Source organism: Macaca fascicularis, chromosome 20 (genome assembly GCF_037993035.2).
Source record: "Macaca fascicularis isolate 582-1 chromosome 20, T2T-MFA8v1.1".
Classification (NCBI taxonomy): domain Eukaryota; kingdom Metazoa; phylum Chordata; class Mammalia; order Primates; family Cercopithecidae; genus Macaca; species Macaca fascicularis.
In genome coordinates, this window is record NC_088394.1 from 5,674,432 (window position 1) to 5,694,652 (window position 20,221).

The 20,221-nt window shown below is 48.2% G+C and overlaps 1 protein-coding gene across 7 annotated transcripts in view; it reads left to right on the top strand.

Annotated features, from left to right (window-relative positions):
• UBN1 (ubinuclein 1) overlaps positions 1-20,221 on the top strand; it is a 36,435-nt gene that overhangs the window by 13,668 nt on the left and 2,546 nt on the right. For 3 of the 7 annotated variants that reach the window (XM_005591159.4, XM_005591160.4, XM_005591158.4), the window contains exons 6-17: positions 273-376; positions 1,072-1,510; positions 9,265-9,335; positions 10,636-10,765; positions 10,940-11,058; positions 11,273-11,401; positions 11,584-11,730; positions 13,284-13,334; positions 13,432-13,477; positions 14,613-15,830; positions 17,232-17,466; positions 17,740-17,829. In XM_005591159.4, the coding sequence (XP_005591216.3) occupies positions 273-376; positions 1,072-1,510; positions 9,265-9,335; positions 10,636-10,765; positions 10,940-11,058; positions 11,273-11,401; positions 11,584-11,730; positions 13,284-13,334; positions 13,432-13,477; positions 14,613-15,830; positions 17,232-17,466; positions 17,740-17,829 (2,779 nt within the window). Of the gene's footprint in view, positions 1-272; positions 377-1,071; positions 1,511-9,264; positions 9,336-10,635; positions 10,766-10,939; positions 11,059-11,272; positions 11,402-11,503; positions 11,731-13,283; positions 13,335-13,431; positions 13,478-14,612; positions 15,831-17,231; positions 17,467-17,739; positions 17,830-20,221 lie in introns of those variants that run through there. The other 4 variants (XM_074028756.1, XM_015442367.3, XM_045381636.2 and 1 more) reach the window with 2 other exon arrangements.

The following is a 20,221-nucleotide window of genomic DNA, read 5'->3' on the forward strand; positions in this document are numbered from 1 at the left end:
CAAGAGGTAGGGCCCACTTGTAACTTTCAAACTAGAAAGGTTTCAGGCTCCAGAATGGTCACTTTTGTCTCAGCCCTGGGTGTTTCCAGGAGACACCGTCGGTGGGAATGCTGTGGGTTTGTGGTCCAGGGACCAATCTGAGAGCTTTTGTTCATGAAGGAAATGAGACAGGTCTCAGGATGTGCCCTGGGCGGAGCAAGGCCAGTGCCGTGTAGTGCACTTGCTCCCTGAGTTAGGGAGCCGTGTAACTGTGCCTTGTCTTTAATTCTCAGAAGCGGAAGTTGAAGGAAGGTGGTGAGAAGATAAAGAAGAAGAAAAAAGATGACACTTATGACAAGGAGAAGAAATCGAAAAAGTCCAAGTTTTCCAAAGCCGGGTGAGAGGCAGCAGCTTCTTTGCTAGGATAAAGCCTGAACTGTTAGGGCAGGACGACTGGGAGCTGACTCACCTCCTCCCCACAGCTTCGGAAGAGGCAGCAGGGCCTAGCCTTCCTGTCCTCCTGCACGCCTCCCGCAGTGCCATTCTGGGCATACACGCTCACCTCTCTGTGTGTCAGATAGTTCCACTGTCAGTGTTGGCAGCTATTCTTGTCACTGTGTGACTGCTGATGTTTCTCGTTCTCCGGGACGCTCCTCTCTGCCCCAGTTCTCCTTCTGTCTCTGCTGTTTTCCCTTGTCGTCTGTGGTCCTGCTTCCTTCTCCTCACTTGGTCTCACCCCAGCTGCTCTTCAAGTTGCTGCTGTTCTCTGCTGCTCCTGCTTTCTCCCTGTAAATACTTTTCTTGCTCTCCCTGCCCCTTTTTGCAACCTTTTATTTCAGCCTGGCAGTGGTTTCTAAAAACCCGTCGGAAATTTAGCATATGTGACACTGTGTTGCTAACCTGTATTAACTCTCAAGCTTTGGTCTCAGCAAGAACGAGCTCCATATGCCAAGAGGAGGGAGGAGGAATGACAGGGTGGACTGTGACAGGTTCTCCTGGAGACCATGGCCCTGGGAGCAGGGGTGAAGGCCTCTGGAGTTCCCTTTGGCAGTGTCCTGTAGTCTGAGTGACCAGTTTCCCTCTTGCTTGCAGCTTCACAGCCCTCAATGCCAGTAAGGAGAAGAAGAAGAAGAAATATTCTGGGGCTTTAAGCGTTAAAGAGATGCTAAAGAAATTTCAGAAGGAGAAAGAGGCTCAGAAAAAAAGGGAGGAGGAGCATAAGCCTGTTGCGGTCCCATCAGCGGAAGCTCAGGGCCTGCGAGAACTGGAGGGTGCCTCTGACCCCTTGCTCTCACTCTTTGGCTCCACTTCTGACAACGACTTCCTCCAGGCGGCCACTGCCATGGACTCGCTGACGGATTTGGACTTGGAGCATCTGCTCAGTGAGTCTCCAGAAGGAAGCCCCTTCCGTGATATGGATGATGGAAGTGATTCCCTTGGGGTGGGATTGGACCAGGAATTCAGGCAGCCCTCTTCTCTCCCCGAAGGCCTGCCAGCACCCCTGGAGAAGCGCGTTAAGGAGCTGGCTCAGGTATGGTGACACAGTGCGGCTGGGCTTTCCTGGAAGCAGTTTGGGCAGATTGCCGTTGGTTCTGCACTGCGTGAAGCTCGCCCAGAGAAACCTTAGTGAGTTGGCAGTTAAGGTGTCAGCTTTTTCCAAACTGTCTTCTCATTCTGAGGGAGAAAACAGTGCAAGCCTTGCCCGTCAGGCATCATTTTAGGCCATTCTTCATTTCTTCATTTCTGGAAAGTTTGCTTTCTTCTGGGGAGATGGTTGTCTTTCTGTTTTCTGTCAGATTATTCTGTTTTCTGTCAGTTTTCCACTCGGCATCTTTTCTTTCATGTGATAGATGGATGATGTTGGCAACAGGCAGCTGAGGCAGAGATTCATCTTAGAATTCTTCCGAAGGTTTTGCAAATTCACAAAAGTTTGCAAACATATGAATTGCACATAGAGTATATGCTTCGTTGCCACTAGGTTTCAGTTGCTCCTTTGCATTGTGTATCTAGAGTTAGGTAGTGATTACGGGAATGCTTCCAATGTGATGAATGAAAAGTAACTTAATTTTAATTGCCGTCCATGCCCCGTTAAAACCCACCATTGGCGGGGCACGGTGGCTCACACCTGTAATCCCAGCACTTTGGGAGGCCGAGGCAGGTGGATCACCTGAGGTCAGGAGTTCGAGACCAGCCTGGCCAACATGGTGAAACCCTCTTTCTACTAAAAATACAAAAATTTAGCTGGGCAGGGTGGTGCATACCATAATCCTAGCTACTTGAAAGGCTGAGGCAGGAGAATCACTTGAATCCAGGAGGCGGAGGTTGTGGTGAGTGGAGATGGCGCCAGTGCACTCCAGCCTGGGCCACAGAGCGAGACTCTGTTAAAAAACAAACCAACCACCATCACCACCTTTAGGATATAGCAGCTCTTGCTGTTTTCCTCCAGTGACTGGGAATTGATCCCTAAGCTCTGAGAATTGTCTGTTCAAGTAACATATTTCTTAACTGTAAACCTGGCATGGATCATTAGTTGTAATATCATTTACCTTTAAGTTAAAATAACATTTTATCTTAAGCATCAGGACTTGTGATGCAGCTCTGGTGGCACTCATAATCTACAGCTGTAGGTTTTAAACCAGCAGTTCTTACAGTATTTTAGAAGCATTGTTATGTATAGTATCCTTTGTGTTTTAGGGCAGGGTAAATTGTCAGCCACTGCTAAAATGATTTTCTCACTTCCAAAAACTATTTGAACGCCGTATATAAAGCAAATAAAGTATCTGTTCCAATCTCTATCTCATCTTTGTCAGCTTGTGTTCAGCATTGGAAATTCAAGTATTGTATTTGAATGTAATGATTTAAATGAATTGTGCCATGTTGGGGTTTGGAGTATCCCTTAAGTATGACCTTGAGGTGGAAGTAGCTGAATCTGAACTTGGTGTGTTTGAGCCTACTGTCCTATATTTGCTTTCAGAATTCATGTTAAACAAACATTATATCTTGCTCTTTTTAATCCTCTGGTTTGTAATCAAATTGTTTCATAGTCTCTGAAAGTCTTGTTAAATCATTTAAGGTCTATGTGATGATAGCTGCTCATTAGAGAAAAGTCAAAACCAAATTCTTGGCTGTGTCTCCACTCATGCCATAGGTTGTGTTCTAGTGTGAAGACTTGCTGTTTCACTTTCTTGGGAAAGATAGGGACAGATTTAGTGTCAACAAAATGATACAACCGGAAAAAGCATGGGGCTCTGGTGCAAGAAAGCGGAACTGAGTAAACACCTTGTTAGGCAACCTGCCCTGCCTCAGTGATTGCCAAGTGTCGGTTAGCTCTTGGGCATAACAAACACATGGTTCAGGATCCCATAGTCAAGGTGGGCCTGGGGCCCGGTGGGGAGCTGGTGACCAGGAGAGGCTGATGTTCTGGTTTGAAAATATGATATTCAAATGTGAAGTTGATATTCGAGTCTTCGCATTGCCCTTCTCCTGTAACAGCTTTAAGAAACTTTGAAAATGGGGTGGCAAGTGTGTAGAAATGATCCATCCGGCCAATATAAAAACAATTTCTAGTTGGATATTCTTTTCTAGCCTCTGTGTATGTGTTTTTATGCAACTGTAATTATAGTTGTGAATAACTGTTTCCTGCCTTTTTACATAATATTGTAAAACCCTCATCACTTTTCATGGTTGCATTAAAAAGGTGGCTTATTTTAGAAAATTGCTGAATGCTACTCCGAAGGGTCCTCAGGTGCGCTGTTCTGACCAGGGCCCTGTTCTCGGGGCATTTGGAGGCCCCACATGTGTGTGCAAATGCTCTGGACCCCTGATCCCGCTGAGAATCTGCTGGGAAACATAGTCTTCCCAGGGAAATAATGCGCTGGTATACACAAATTGCTTATGATTCCAAAAGCCACACGTGATTATTTGGATCCTTAATAATGAGTCTATCCTAGATCTTGAAATGGATATCACATTTTTAAAATTTAAAGTAAACCTGCTGTATGTAACTGGAACATTAGCAGTGTTACGTGTTTCTCACTTTATTTTTCATACCCCTAATTTTTCCCCCCTTTTCCCTTTATTATAAGATTGGTTAGACTTTACGTCTTGGCCCTAGATGGCACACAAATCAGTTTCTATCACTGTCTACAAAACACCCCCCCAAAATTGGCCTTATCATAGCAGTTGGTTTCTCCTGAGTCTGGGCCCATGCTCATGGCTGCATTCAGCTGGCAGGTTGGCCAGGTGCTGGCAGGGCTTTTCTTTCCTGGCCTTTCATCCTGCCGCCTTTTTCAGGGCATGGTGGTCTCAGGGCGACATCTCAAGAGGGGAAAGGTGGAAGCCGCAGGACTCTTGAGAGCTAGCCTTAGAGGCTATGTGTATCACACGACTTCCACCACACTTTTGGTCATAAGAAATCACAAGAGCCGCCCAGATCCAAGGATTAGGGAGCTAGGGTGCACCTCTTAAGGAGGAGGATTTCTTTGATCCTGGTTTGTTGCTGCTGTTGTTCCATTTTGTTTTTTTTGAGACAGAGTCTCACTCCGTCACCCAGGCTGGAGTGCAGTGGTGTGATCTCGACTCACTGCAACCTCCACCTCTGCCTTCTGGGTTGAAGTGCTTGTTGTACCTCAGCCTCCTGAGTAGCTGGGATAACAGGCGTGAGCCACCGTGCCTGGCCTGTGTTCCTGTTTTGTATCTGCCACAATACATAGCAGATTCTCATCCCATGTGTAGTGATCCCTTAGGGGAAGAAACTCTTTCTGGGAAGTGAAAATTAGATATATCTTTTAAGTAAATATGGTACTTAAAACTTTGAAAAATATCTTTGAAAACTTGTGTATGTTAAAGAGGCCCTCTGAGAAGGAACCTTGGTACTGCCTCTGCCATCTTCACTACATTCTCTCATTAGCCCGTTTTTTGTTACTGATTTGTATTGTACATTTGTATAGGCCCCAGGGAATCCAGTGATTTGATGGCCTTACCCTGCCTCTCTTAATATGCATTGATGGTGTCTTTTGTCTTGGTTGTTGGCCAGTATAGGTGCTGACAAAGCTCAGGTTTGATGTTCCTTTGGGTTATTGTCTTGAGGTAGTTTGACAGCTCTTCAGCCTCAGGCTGTACAAATAACCCAGATCTGTTTTGATTCTCTTTAGTCAAGCATAACATAGAGACAATACTAAGAGCAGGAATGAAAGAGACCCTATGTCACCCATTTTACTCTGCCCTCCTGTAGAATTAGAGCCCCTCATCACAAGAAGTCCAGGGAGAGATGGATCCAAAGAGAATAAGGTAGGGGGGGAAAAGAAAACCAAAACAACTTGTTTGATCTTTTTTTAAAAAATCATGCCAGATTTTCTCCTGCTCAGCAAAAACAGATAACAGTATATAAGATTTAGAGCTGGGTGCTGAAAGGCTACAAATGGCTTTTCTTAGAATAAATAAAACAGCTCATTAAAAGGCTGTTGGAACTCTTATAAATCAGCATGATTGGGATGTTTAACTTCGTTTCCTAGTTAACTTAGGATTGATTAATTTACCCAACTTCTGGGGTAAGAGTGTCTCTTTTTAGGGGTGAGGGACCTCATTTATTTTTGGAAGACTATCATATATATCCAGTTGCTCTTTTAATTAGATTTACTTTAAAATGCCGCAGTCAACTCTCTTCGGTATAAAGCCAGACCCTCAGAGATACTGTCTATGCAATTCAAAAGGTTTCAGAAAAATATTTTTTAAAGTACATAATATTATTTAAAATATTTTTAAAGATTGCATAAAGATTACATAGAAAGCTTCTGAAATATTGCACAAATGGCTATCTAAACAGAAAATTTGGCCGGGCATGGTGGTTCATGCCTATAATCGCAGTACTTTGGGAGGCCAAGGTGGGAGGATCACCTGAGCCCGGGAGTTCCAGACCAGCCTGGGTAACACAGTGAGAAAAAAAAATCTAAAAATTAGCCAGGCATGGTTGCATGCAGCTGTAGTCCCAGCTGCTTGGGAAGCTGAGGCGGGAGGATTGAGCCTGGGAGGTCAAGGCTGTATGAGCTATGATCACGTCACTGCACTCCAGAATGGGTGACAGAGTGAGACCATCTCAATAAAATAAGATGCCGGGCATGGTAACTCACACCTGTAATCCCAGCACTTTGGGAGGCTGAGGCGGGCAGATCACTTGGAGTCAGATGTTTGAGACCAGCCTGGCCAACATGGTGAAACCCCATCTCTACTAAAAATACAAAAAAAATTAGCCGAACATGGTGGCAGGTGCCTGTAATCCCAGCTACTCAGGAGGCTGAGGCAGGAGAATCACTTGAACCTGGGAGGTGGAGGTTGCAGTGAGCCGATATCACGCCATTGCACTCCAGCCTGAGCGACAGAACAAGACTCCGTCTCAAAAACTAAAATAAAATAAATAAAAAATAATAAGATAAAATTTGATTGGAAATTTAAGCTGTCGATGGGTCTGACAGTGTGGCATATGAAATACATGTTAATTAGTTTGAATTCATGTGAGGGTGCTTCTGGATCTTACAACTAGCAGCGTAAGCTTAAGTAAAAAAAGTTGTTTTATTTTTTCTCAGACTAATATAATTCTAGTACCTTCCAAGTGCCAAGGTAGAATTCTGAATGTTTCTAAGAGGGTAAGAAATTGGCATATGACTGGGTGAAAAGTCATGCCCTTTTTTTTTGTTATTCATCTGTGGATTTCACCCCTTTGGCTTTTCCCCTAGCCAACGGATCTGGAGAAGCTTGAGGTTTGCATGTTTTCTTCCAACTTAGTTTTGGTAGTTTGTTGTTAAGCTTCTCTCCCTGTGGTGTGCCATCTTACAGGAGTATCCTCACTTGTTCATTCACTCAGTCAACATTTAGTAAATATTATGTGACAGACAGCCATGGGAAATATATTGATAAATAAGACTCAGTTCTTTTTTTTTTTTTTTTTTTTTTTTAAAGACAGGGTCTTGGTCTGTCACCCAGGCTGGAGTGCAGTGGCACGATCTTGCCTCACTGCAACCTCCACACCCAGGCTCAAGTGATCCTCCCACCTCAGCCTCCAGAGTAGTTGGGACCACAGGCATGCACCACCATGCCCAGCCTTTTTTTTTTTTTTTTTGTATTTTTAGTAGAGACAGGGTCTCATCATGTTGCCCAAACTGGTCCGAAACTCCTAAGCTCAAGTGATCTGCCCACCTTGGCCTCCCAATGTGTTAGGATTACAGGTGTGAGCCACCGCGCTGGGCCAAGGTTCCATTCTTGTCTTCCATGAGCTCGTTACATAAATGGACCCAATAGATATGCAGATGGTGGACTGTAGTACAGAGCAGAATGAAGTAAGCTTTGTGATATCTGGACGGCCAAATAACCTGACTTAAGGGGTAAAAGAGAGGCTCTTGGGGGGCATATAGAAAGCAGACTGGAGGCAACAGGCTTGCCCGGCCTCCTAGGGAGGATTCCCTAGGAGAAGGCAGGGAGCAGAGCTGAAGATGGGCAAATTGGTGAATTGCTGGGCCAGATCGTTGAGGACCCCAAATGCCATGTGAAGGAGTTTGGGTTTGATACTAGGCTTGGAAAGAGCTGCTGAAGTGTTCTGAAGAAGTGAGTGGCGGTCTTAAGGTTGGAGTGCAGTTATTAGAAGTGGGGAGCACAGGCGGAAGAGCAGAAGCCAGTGGGTCTGGTGTAAGTTGAGTTTGCAAACCAGTGGGTCATCCATCCACAGAAGTGCAGTTGACCCTTGAACAGCACAGGGTTGAACTGCGTGGGTCCACTGAAACGCAGACGTTTTCTAACCAAATGTAGGTTGATTTGAGGGATGCTAAATCTGTATATACGGGGCTAACTTTTTGTATAGGCAGGTTCCTCAGGGCTGACTGTGCACTCAGATTTTGGTATATGCGGGGGTCCTGTAACCAGTCCCCTGCCTATACCAGGCGTTGACTGTAATTGGAAATTACTCGGAGATAACTGGAAATTCTGGTCCAGAGCTTAGATGAGAGGGTTTAGGGTTTAGTTTAGATTTGAGTGTACAATTATCTGTGTTACTTTGCAGCCCTGAGGGGGAAAGAAGTTATTGGGAGAAGTGGGTTCTAGTGAGAATCCTGGGGTCCGCCTATGGAAAGGAGCTGGTGGAGGAGGCAGATGGAGTAGTTAGAGTGGTTGGAAGGGGTCCCACAGGATGCAGTGAGAGGAAGGTGAGTAGGGGAAATGGTAGGGGAGTTAGCAGTGTCTGCAGTTTCAGAGGGGTTGATCCCTTCATTCTAGGTAGTCACTTTATCACCCTTGTTTGCTGTCGTTATTGTATATCATGTCTGATTTCAGAAATTTCATTTCACACAAAGCCTTCAGACCAGCAGCTCTTGGGGTTAGATGAGTGGTTCCCAGCTCTCTCTGCACATCAGCATCCGCAGGGCTGCTTTGAAAGTGTCCTTGGGCCTCTTTTAGAGAGTGCACATTCTTGAGTCTCCTTTCCAGAGATTGTGATTTAAGTGGCCTGAGTTGCTCCAAGCTACCCAGAGAATTCCAGTATGCAACCAAGTGTGAGAACCCCTGATGCAGACTTCGCAGGACCCCTGATGCGAATTTCCGCAGGGCCTGCTTTCTTGTGTTCCCGCAGTGTCGTGACTGCCTGATATGGTTGCTTCAGGGGTCTCTGAGCTTGCCATCCAGGGTGTGTGTTAACTGTGTTCTTTTGGAAAGCAAACTAAAGACTGTACTGAAACTCCTATAATCTGGTGTTAATAGGTAATATGCTGGGTTAGTTATTCACATGGTCTGGCTAATAGCTCGTGGTATACCATAAGTAGATTAGGAATTGTCAAAGAGTTTAGATGTCCTTAAGTGCCAGAGCTGCACATTATTATTGTTTTTGTAGATAAAAAGGCCTTTAAATCCTATAGGCTGGTTGAAGTTCTTGAATATTTTTGTACTGTAGATACATGGAAATCCCAACTAATGGTGTAGTTGATAGTGTATGGGCACAGGGGTTATTTGGCCTTTTTGGCCTCTGGCCAAGTGCATTGTGATGGCTTTGACTTTGTGATTTTCTTTTCTGTGACTCTTTTAAGTCCTGGGAAGAACTGGCAGCCCACAGATGCTGCAGCAGCATTTGAAAAGAGAATATTGATTGCAGGCGAACTTAACCTGGGACTAGGGTGGAGTTGGAAAGGTGGCGGTGTGATTGTATTGACAGGTGCTCTTCATGGAGCAGTGACTCCTGTTCCTGTGGGTGAGCGTGAGGGACGTGTGGGGAAAGTACACTAATGGTTGTTACTGTCTGCTGTGCACCAGGCTGCCAGAGCTGCTGAGGGGGAGAGCAGACAGAAGTTCTTCACCCAGGATATTAATGGAATCCTATTAGAGTGAGTATCGTCTGTCTGTCTGTCTGTCTGTCTGTCTGTTTCTGCTATTATTGAGCTTGGGGCAAGCCAGCCAGGGGAGAATGGGAGTATAATTGAACTGCATAAAGGTGACCGCCAATGAGATAAAAGAAGAATTGGATTAACATGGTTTCATTGTTGTTTTTCTATTAAAAATCAAAACACAACAGAGATACCAAATACTTGTCTCCAGAAGTGGTAGACCTCCCTGATCTTAGGCAGCAGGCATTAATAGCATATGATTATCATGGCCTGTTGGAAGAGGATTTCTTGGCAGGTATGAGAGGAAGAGAGAGAGAAGGTGTTGCTTGCCTGTCTCTGAGAATCCTGAAGAATGAGAGACAGCCTGGTGGCCTCAGGGGTCTGTTCTGCCTTGGGTGTTGCTTGGCGTCCCTGGCCGTTCCCCTCGCTTGCACTCCTGCTCCTCGTGCCACGTGCGTCATCCCTAATGCTGTTCCCACACACCTGAGCCTCTGAGACACCATGCTGTGTGAATTGGGTTAAAAAGCAGAAGAGCAAATGTCTGTAAACCCAGACTGGGAAAAGTGAATCCTTGTGGCCTGGCCTGCAGTGTTGCCGCTTTTCTCCTGGTTGCAGTTTGTGGCAGGGGAAGCTTGTTGCTCAACAGCTGAGGAGTTTGTGTATGTAAGAATAGTTGTCAAAATGTGGGTGTTCTACCAAATGGCCTCGCCTGGCCAGAGCCTGGATCGGCCCCTTGGGTCAGGAAGTGTGGGCTGCAGAGAGCACCTGAGCGTTGGTGCGGATGATAGGGTTGTGTCAACAAGGAACCTGCTTGAGCGTGCCAGATATGGACAGCTCAAGGCATTGAAGAGAAATATTTTTTTGCTTATCTAGTTGGAGAAACTGGAGGGGTGAGGCTTTTTCTGACCTCTTAATGGTTGATAAAACTGGGGACTAGGGGGAAAAAGAAGAAATGCTGCCGGGAAGTATTTCCTGTCAACCCCAAGTAACTCATGATTTTCCACTTTGAAAGCTTAAAGTGCTTCAGAGCTTGTTCTTCTGGGCTCTGTTTTCCTGGTCTTGTTTTTGACCTGAGAGCCTTGACCCACGTTACCTAACTCTGTTCATCAGGCTTGGGAGTTGGTCTTGTTTGTCGATTGCTGAAGATGTGTTTCCTTGGGCACTCAGTTACGTTGTGTGACCAACAAGACAGGGTCTGACCTGCCTCTGACCCCTAGCTTTCCTCTCCGCATATGGTGAGCTGATGAAGACAAGAGTTGCAGTGAGCTGCAGCAGGTGGTGACTGTGTTCTGTTCTTCAGCATAGAGGCGCAGACTCGGGAGCTGAGCAGTCAGGTCCGCTCGGGGGTGTATGCCTATCTCGCGTCATTCCTGCCCTGCAGCAAGGATGCCCTGCTCAAGCGTGCTCGGAAACTTCACCTCTATGAACAGGTGGGTGACTCTAGAGTGAAGCCCTTTGGCTTTGGGGCCTGGTGGAGGGGTGACTGAGTCTTAATCAATGCTGCATCTGCTGCCCCACTGCCTCCTTGTGATTACCCTGTCGTGCGTCCTGAACATAAAGAGCGATGTGTAAACCTGGCTTGAATTTTGTCCCGCTCTTCACAGGGGGGGCGTCTGAAGGAGCCTCTCCAGAAGCTCAAGGAAGCTATTGGCAGGGCAATGCCGGAGCAGATGGCCAAGTACCAGGATGAATGCCAGGCACACACGCAGGCAAAGGTTGCCAAGTAAGTTTGTCCTGGCGCTTGCATGGCGCGACCCTCTCGTCTCTTGCCTCTTCCCCTCCCGTTTCTCGGTGTGTACTGCCATTTCTCCAGGAGCCTCTTGGCTCTTCTCTGGCCTTTTCTCCTTCTCTGTGAAGTCCCAGTTGTACAGAGGGTGAGGGGAGAGGTGGTGGGCAGGAGCACCTTGGGGCCCCGTGTAATTCTATTCACCCTGTAGGATGCTGGAAGAGGAGAAAGACAAGGAGCAGAGGGACCGGATTTGTTCGGATGAGGAAGAAGATGAAGAAAAAGGGGGCAGGAGGATAATGGGACCTCGGAAGAAGTTCCAGTGGAATGATGAGATCAGGTGTGCCCCCACTGGGACTTGGCCTCTTTGGAGGGTTGGTTGGGCAGTGTCTGAGCACATCCCCTATTGCTGACAAAGGTTAGGCTCATTTACTTTCATCAGGGCTGCTGAAAGCACATGATTGGAACCTTGAAGAAGCATCTGGAGTAGTTTGGAGTTTCTGATTTCTGCCTCCTTCTCAGGGAGCTACTGTGCCAGGTGGTGAAGATCAAACTGGAGAGCCACGACCTGGAGAGGAACAACAAAGCCCAGGCTTGGGAGGACTGCGTGAAGGGCTTTCTGGATGCGGAGGTCAAGCCCCTCTGGCCCAAAGGCTGGATGCAGGCCAGGTGAGGGCCATGTGCTGAGATGGGCATCTGTGCAGTCAAGACATATTTGAACGCTGCTTTTGTGCCAGGCCAACAGGATCCCTGCCTACAGGGAGTCACTGTCTAGCTGCCTCAACTCTGATCTCACCTGAGTAATTGGGGGACATGCAGGTAGCTGGGAAAGGGTGTTCTGGATCTTCCCTGGAGGAAGGGAAGTTGCCTGCAGGGTTTTGTTTTTGTCATATTTTTTGTCCCACTTCAGGTTGAGGTTTGGCCTCCTATCTCAATATGCACTTTCCATTTTTTTTTCTTTTTTTTTTTTGAGACGGAGTCTCGCTCTGTTGCCCAGGCTGGAGTGCAGTGGTGCGATCTCAGCTCACTGCAAGCTCCACCTCCCGGGTTCACGCCATTCTCCTGCCTCAGCCTCCAGAGTAGCTGGGACTACAGGTGCCCGCCACCACGCCCGGCTAATTTTTTGTATTTTTAGTAGAGATGGGGTTTCACTGTGTTAGCCAGGATGGTCTTGATCTCCTGACCTTGTGATCTGCCCGCCTCGGCCTCCCAAAGTGCTGGGATTCCAGGCGTGAGCCCGCGCGCCCGGCCGCACTTTCCTGCTTGAACATACAGGCTGCTGCGAGCATTTGAGAGATGGGTTCATCTTGGGTCTTTCCTGATGCTCCTGAAGAAGCCTCATTTGCAGGGAGCAGGGCTGACTCCTTATTGGAACTAAGTGCCAGGCTTCCGTCTCAGAGGCTACCTTGTATGAAGTCGCTTCCTGCGAATGAAGTTATTTCTGTCATACACAGGACAGAGAAAGTTAGCTGGAGTGATTTTATTGATTGGACCCGAATCATCTGTTGTGCGGACAGATCTTGGAACCTTTGAAATTGCAGTCCTCTCTACATAGGCTGGACTCATATGAAGAACATTTTTTGTTGAGTTTCTCTGGACAGAGACGCGCTGGGTCACTCCACGTTTTATTCCTGGAATGGAGGGAATAGGCAATAAGGAAAGTGCTGTGCCCTTTAGGGAAGCATCACCATGAGAGGTTTGAGGCAGAGCCATACATTTTATTGGTAAAAGCCAGACTCAGCCTTTGGGCAGCCAGTGTGGCCCATTCCGATCCTCTCACCAGGAATTTGGCTCCCCAATCCATTGACCTTTTTTGTGTGTGAGGGGAACAGAGTCTCGCTCTGTTGCCCAGACTGGAGTGCAATGGCACAATCTCGGTTCACTGCAACCCCTGCCTCCCTAGTTTGAGCGAATCTCCTGCCTCAGCCTCCCGAGTAGCTGGGATTACAGGCGTGCGCCACCATGCCTGGCTAATTTTTGTGTTTTTAGTAGAGACAGGGTTTCACCATTTTGGTCAGGCTGGTCTTGAACTCCTAACCTCAGGTGATCCGCCTGCCTTGGCCTCCCAAAGTGCTGGGATTATAGGTGTGAGCCACTATACCTGGCCAATTGACATTTAATGAGGGATAGCCACTGAGTACCGGCAACACTAGCAAAGCTCTGGGAGTAGAGTCCCAGCTTTCTCGGGCGTGTACAGATGCCTGGTGTTCTGTGTCTTTCAGGACTCTGTTTAAGGAGAGCAGACGAGGCCATGGACACCTGACTTCAATCCTGTGAGTGTCTTGGTATTTTCACATCTCGGGACAAGTGTTGTTTTTGGTCTCCTCTGGATATTCTCTAAAGCTTTTCTGTGCTCATTCCTTTGAACAGGGCCAAGAAGAAAGTTATGGCTAACCCTTCTAAAATCAAGGTGAAGGTGAGTCAGTTTGCTCAGGTCACATGTCAGCTATGCTCATCTCCCTGCAGCTATGCTCTGGAAACCTGTCAAGTGACTGTGGAAGCTCATTGATCTTTACTGGTCTGGGGACAGCTACTCAGGATGGCATTCTTGAAGTTACACCGGGACAGAGACCCAAGCCACTTAACCCCCCTCTAGCCTTGGTTCTACAAACAGTACCCAGCTGGCCCAATTCCTGGGGTTCTTGTGGGATTAAGTGGGATCTTCTTGGCAGCCCTCTGAGGAGTCAAGAGCCCCTGCAGGTGTGAAGGTATTAAACTGTGATCTTTGTATGGAAGAAATACACTCGAGCCAAGTGCAGTTTAGCTTGGAGCCACAGCAGAAAGAAAAGGCAACTTTGTTGAGCCACCAGGCGGAAATGGAGGGCAGTACAGTGGCTGGAGAATAGACACTGTGAAGATTACCTTGGATGTTGCAGAAACCTCTCAATGTAGTAAAAATTGCTTTTTATCAACATTTTTTCCAGTTCTTAGTGTGGTGCCCTTAGCCATGCCTAAGCAGACCATGAGAATGAGATGTGCAAGTCGTTTACTCCTAAGTATCTGTTGAGCTCCCACAATATCCCAGACACACTGTATTGAGCACCAGGGATGGAGGAGTGAAGTATTAGACCCCATTCTTGTTCCCATGAAAAACTTAATCTTCTTTGAACCCAGTCTGAGGAGTTAGGTGATGGGAAAAATCAAGGAGGAAAAAATAGCTGCTTTAAGCAATTTTCATGCCATGCCTTGGTCTGATTGCAGTTAGGAGTGCGCTAAGACAGTGGGAATGCCAGTAGGCAAAGTATCTCTTCATGAGAGTCTTACACTTTTCAAAACAGAAGAAAATTTCTCCTGGTGGCATGTTTGTACTTAGCAACGAAGCATGCCGGGGTAAACCTAGCCCTGGCCAACCAGATACTCGCCAGGGGTGATGAAGCCATGGCATCTAAAGTCAAGGTGGGCGCGGCTCCTGCTCTCTCCTACCGCTTGTTTTGTAATTATACAGGAAGACCTAGTTTTTTGCGCCTCAAGTTCACGTTTATATCCTCACAACAGGCCAATGTTGACATCTTTGGACCTTTCTAAACATCAGCATTTCTGTTTTCCTTTAGGAATCGTCTACGAAGCCTGATAAAAAGGTTTCTGTCCCATCAGGACAGGTTGGTGGCCCCATTGCTTTGCCCTCAGATCACCAGACAGGAGGCCTGAGTATTGGGGCCTCGAGCAGGGAGCTCCCATCCCAGGCATCGGGCGGCCTTGCTAACCCTCCTCCTGTCAACGTGGAGGACTCGTTGGATGAAGAGTTGATCCGCAATCCAGCCTCCTCTGTGGAAGCTGTGTCCAAGGAATTGGCTGCATTGAATAGCAGAGCAGCTGGGAACTCTGAATTCACACTGCCTGCACCCTCAAAAGCACCTGCAGAAAAAGTTGGAGGTGTTTTATGTGCAGAAGAAAAAAGGAACTTTGTGAAGCCCAGTCCTTCTGCTCCACCACCAGCTAGCTCTCTGCAGTCACCCCTCAATTTTCTGGCAGAACAGGCTCTGGCACTGGGGCAGTCCTCTCAGGAGAAAAAACCAGAGAGTTCTGGCTACAAAGAGCTGTCCTGCCAGGCTCCCCTCAATAAGGGCCTGCCAGAAGTACATCAGTCCAAAGCAAAGCACCACAGCTTGCCACGGACGTCTCACGTGCCCCAAGTGGCAGTTCCCGTGCCTGGCCCCCAGGTCAAAGTCTTTCATGCCGGCACTCAGCAACAGAAAAACTTCACGCCCCCATCTCCATTTGCCAATAAGCTCCAAGGCCCAAAGGCTTCTCCCCCCCAGTGTCATCGTTCCTTCCTGCAGTTAGTGAAGACAGCGGCCAAAGGCCAGGGCTTCCATCCCTCTGCACCAGCCACCTCAGGAGGCCTGCCAGCCTCCAGCAGCAGCTCTCACAAGACCCCAGCCTCGTCCTCTTCTGCCCTGAGCCATCCAGCAAAGCCACACTCAGTCAGTTCTGCAGGCTCATCTTACAAGAATAATCCCTTTGCCAGCTCTGTCTCCAAACATGGGGTTTCTTCTGGCAGCTCTTCCTCGGGAGGAACACCAGTCCAGAGTTCTGCTTCTGGGAGCCTGGTCCCTGGCATACAGCCTCCCTCCATGGGACAGGCCACCAGCCGACCCGTCCCAAGCTCAACAGGGAAAAAAATGCCTGTTTCCCAGAAGTTGACCCTGGTAGCGCCTCCAGGCGGTCCAAACGGAGATTCCAGTGGAGGGACCCAGGGAGTGGCAAAGTTGCTGACCGCGCCCGTACCTTCTTCAGTCAGTGGTGTGACATCGTCTACCTCCTTGTCAGTGAGTATCCGGCATAGCAGCCTGCCCTGCCCCACTCACAGGGGCCTTGGGGATGAGGTTGCTTGCCTTGCCCCGGGTGGAGAGAGAGATCTAAAACCACAGGTCAGGTAGGAACAGTGGGCTCAGACGTAGGAAGGGAGACGGGAGACTGGGCTCCCTGTTCTCAGGTATTCACTTTTCTGGTGACAGGAAGCCCAGGATGGCCTAAAGCTTCTTCTGAAGAGGGCAAAGGGAGCTAAAAGACAGCCAGCACCATGCCTCTTCAGAGGCTGGGTCTGTGTGGCACAGAATGAGCCACAGCACTCGCCTTCTGTGACCCCTTGCCTCTCCGTCTCTCTAAACAAGGCGGATGGAGGTGCAGTCTTCTCTCAGTGGAGTCATGTGGGGGTGTTCATGGACCAGGAATAGCAGGACCTTCTAAGAGTGATTCTGTTGATTTTTGAAGGACAGAGTCCAGTAATTTAGCAGGTTCGGGAAGAGGGAATGAGCATTTTTTTTTCTTTTTCTTTTTCTTTTCTTTTCTTTTTTTTTTTTTTGAGATGGAGTCTTGCTCTGTCACCCAGGCTGGACTGCAGTGGCGCTGTCTCAGCTCAACTGCAAGCGCCGCCTCCTGGGGTTCACGTCATTCACCTGCCTCAGCCTCCCGAGTAGCTGGGACTACAGGAGCCTATCACTGCGCCCCGCTAATCTTTTGTATTTTTAGCAGAGACGGGATTTCACTGTGTTAGCCAGGATGGTCTCAATCTCCTGACCTCATGACTGCCTGCCTCGGCCTCCCAAGTGCTGGGATTACAGGCGTGAGCCACCACGCCCGGCCTGTTTTTTTAATATATAAATGAAGTGGTTGCAAAGACAAAATCATAGAAAGGTCTGTTGGAGGTCTCACCTCCTTTCCTGCACCCACCACCCCTGTAAGGTAACTAAGCTTTTTAGTTTTTGGTTTATTTTCTTTTTAAACAAAAGATTAATAAATATATACAAAGGTATATATATATATGTATGTATGTGTATGTGTATAAATATATATACACATACACATGAACATTTATGGATATGTATATTACATTTTTCCCTTCACAAAGGAGGCTTTTTTTTTTTTTGAGACACAGTCTGGCTGTGTCACCTAGGCTGGACTGCAGTAGCGTGATCACAGCTCACTGCAACCTCTGTAGGAGACATATTGAATATCCTGCTTTTTAAAAAATTATGCTGCCTGGAATCCATTCCATGTTGGTTCATAAAGACTGTCCTGGGTCCTGTCTTTGGGGCTGCAGGGTCGGAGGGTGCCTCCGAGGGCCAGCTGACATGGATGTGTGTGTCCTCCTTTGTGTTGCCAGGTTTGGTGTGAGTCAGCCATGAACAGAACTGGAGTTCTTACCTCTTGCTGTGTTTCTTCCCTAGAAAGGAGCGAGTGGGACTGTGATGCTGACTGGCTCCTCTTTGATGGCTTCACCCTACAAATCCAGCAGCCCAAAACTGTCTGGGGCCATGAGCTCGAACACCGTGGGAATTATAACCCCTATTCCTGTCCATGTGCTCTCCTTCAGCGCTGACTCCTCTGCCAAAGCAGGGGTCTCCAAGGATGCCATCGTCACAGGCCCTGCCCCTGGGCCCTTCCACCATGGCCTTGGCCACAGTAAGTGCTTCTTTGCTGCCTCTGGTCACTTGGGAACCTCTAGATTGTGGCCAGGGGTCCTGCTGTCATGTACTCTGGTTCCTGTGTTTGAGTCTGGTGTGTGACTGTGGGGAACATCTCCGGGAACTGTGCTGAGCCCCCACTGCCCCTTTGGGTGTGGTGCCCAGACTGGCCTGGCAGGTTGTCAGGGGCTCTTGCCTGCTGGAGCTGCTTTTCCGTGCCTGTCTTCAATGTGTGTGTTTTGTTCTTTTCTCCCCTCCTGTTTTCTCTCAGGTCTTCTGGCTGGCTTGCACTCCAGCCCGCCCCATGCAGCGCCTCTCCCACACGCTGCCGTGCCCACCCATATCCCGCAGAGTCTGCCAGGTAATCACCCGACGGTCAGTGTGCCATGTGCACCATGTGCCTTCGCCCTCTTCACCCCTGGGTGCTTTGCCACTGCCAAGAGTCTTGGTGTCTTTGCCTTGTCGCTGTTGTTTTGGTTTGTCCTTTGAGGCTGTACTTTGTCTGTACTCAGGGTGACACGCACTTCTACTCTTGGGGTTTCCTCTGGTCCCCACTTGGAGCTGCCGCTGGGTCAGCCTCAGCCTGTGTGATCACAGGGAAAGTTGCGGGGGGCAGGGTGGGGCGGTTTTGTGTATGATGGAGGAGTTCCTAACCCTTGGCTCGTTTTTTTCTCTTCAGTTAAAAAAAAAAAGGAAGGTAATGGTGCATCTTCTCCAAGGGCTAATTGGGTACAACAAGGTCTTGAAATGCAAGCTGCTCCACTTTCAGATGTGATTGCTTAACAGAAGACTGTCTAAACTTTGTTTCCATTAAAGGGAAAATCCAAGTAGCAGCCAGAGGCCGCAGTGCAAGACTTTGAGAGGAGCAGCTTTAAATCTGTCCAGGTGTAAAAACTCCATCAAAACAGATTTGGAGGCACAGCAGGCATGTGGCCGGCGCTCCCCTTAGAATAGCGCCTTCTGAAATAGCCTCTAAAAGCCTCAGGCTTGAGGCTGGTCTGGTAGCACCTGAGAAGAGGGCTCAGGTGCCCCGGGTTGGCACCTTTGCATTGAGTACATCTGCCTCACCCTGTCCCAAGTCTGCGATTCTTGGGTACGCCTCCTGGAATTCTGGCATGGGAAGTCTCATGGTGTCTCGGCTTTGACCTAGCATTCTTCCTACTGTAGACCTGCTTCAGACATGACCAGGGTGCTACTTGGATAAGGGGAGAGCCACTCTCATGGGAGACAGCTGAGGTAACCCTGGTGAACTGGTGCCAGGTGGAAGTAAGGACCCTCTATGCTGCATGTCTCCCAAATTACATCTGCCTCATGATGTGCTGTGGCTCCCTGGCACCATGGCATTATAGTAAATGCCAGAGACCATATGGGGCAAGACTCAACCTGGATATCTCCACAGTGGAAATTGTGCTGCTTTGAGGGGCTAAGCCTACAACACTAGTGACTCCTCCTTTCCTTGGGAGGAGAAGTAAAGTGCAGTGACTTCTCTACAAACTAGAGGCTGCAGAGCCAGCTTGGTAAGAGCAGGGGTCTTTCCAAAGTCAGGCTGCCCTGCCTCTGCTTACTCTCAGGAACGTTACTCTCAGAAAAGCAAAGTAATTGAGGCCGGACCCGGTGACTCACACCTGTAATCCCAGCACTTCGGGAGGCCAAGGCAGGAGGATTGCCTGAGTCCAGGAGTTCAAGACCAGCCTGGGCAACATGGCAAGACCCTGTCTCTACATTAAAAGAAAAAAATTAGCCAGGTGTGATGGCATGTGCCTGTAGTCTCAGCTACCCCCAGTAGTATATAGCTTCAATGAGGAGGAGGATATTGAATGTCCCCAACAAGAGGAGATGAAAAACATTTGAGGTGATGGGTAGGCTAATAACTCTAACCCGACACTACACGTGTTAGGTGTCAAAACATCACTGTGTACCCCATAAAATATGTATCATTATTATGTGTCAGTTTTTAAAACTGTTTAAGGCTGTCAGAGTCTGGATGTGGTGGCATTGAGAGGCAGGAGGATTGCATGAACCCAGGAATCAGAGGGTATAGTGTGCTATGATCATGCTTGTGAATAGCTGCTGTCTGGGCAACATAGTGAAACCTCATTTGAGACGGAGTCTCGCTCTGTCACCCAGGCTGGAGTGCAGTGGCCGGATCTCAGCTCACTGCAAGCTCCGCCTCCCGGGTTCCCGCCATTCTCCTGCCTCAGCCTCCCGAGTAGCTGGGACTACAGGCGCCTGCCACCGCGCCCGGCTAAGTTTTTGTATTTTTAGTAGAGACGGGGTTTCACTGTGTTAGCCAGGATGGTCTCGATCTCCTGACCTCGTGATCCGCCCGTCTCGGCCTCCCAAAGTGCTGGGATTACAGGCTTGAGTCACCGCTCCCGGCCGAAACCTCATCTCTTAAAAAAAAGTTTCTTTAATCAGTTTAAAAGTTCGGGGAAAAAGAAAGTCAATGAGAAAAGCAACTATACCACAACAGGGTTATCCACGTGAGCCTCTCACTTCCTTAGATGGTCTTCAGCTTATAGGATGACACGAGATGCAAGTAAGAAGCTATTTGCGCATTTCAGCCGTGTGACTTGTGTCTGCATTGCTTTCCTTTCTTCTGTGGACTGAGAATGCTAGTCCTTTGAATTTGTCTTTACAGGACCTGAGGGTCTTTTGATGGTAAGAGAATGAATGATCATTGCTGCCTTGAGTTCTATGTGATCGTCAGGCCTCGCCTCAGGATGGCAATTGTAGCCTGAGATGACATAACC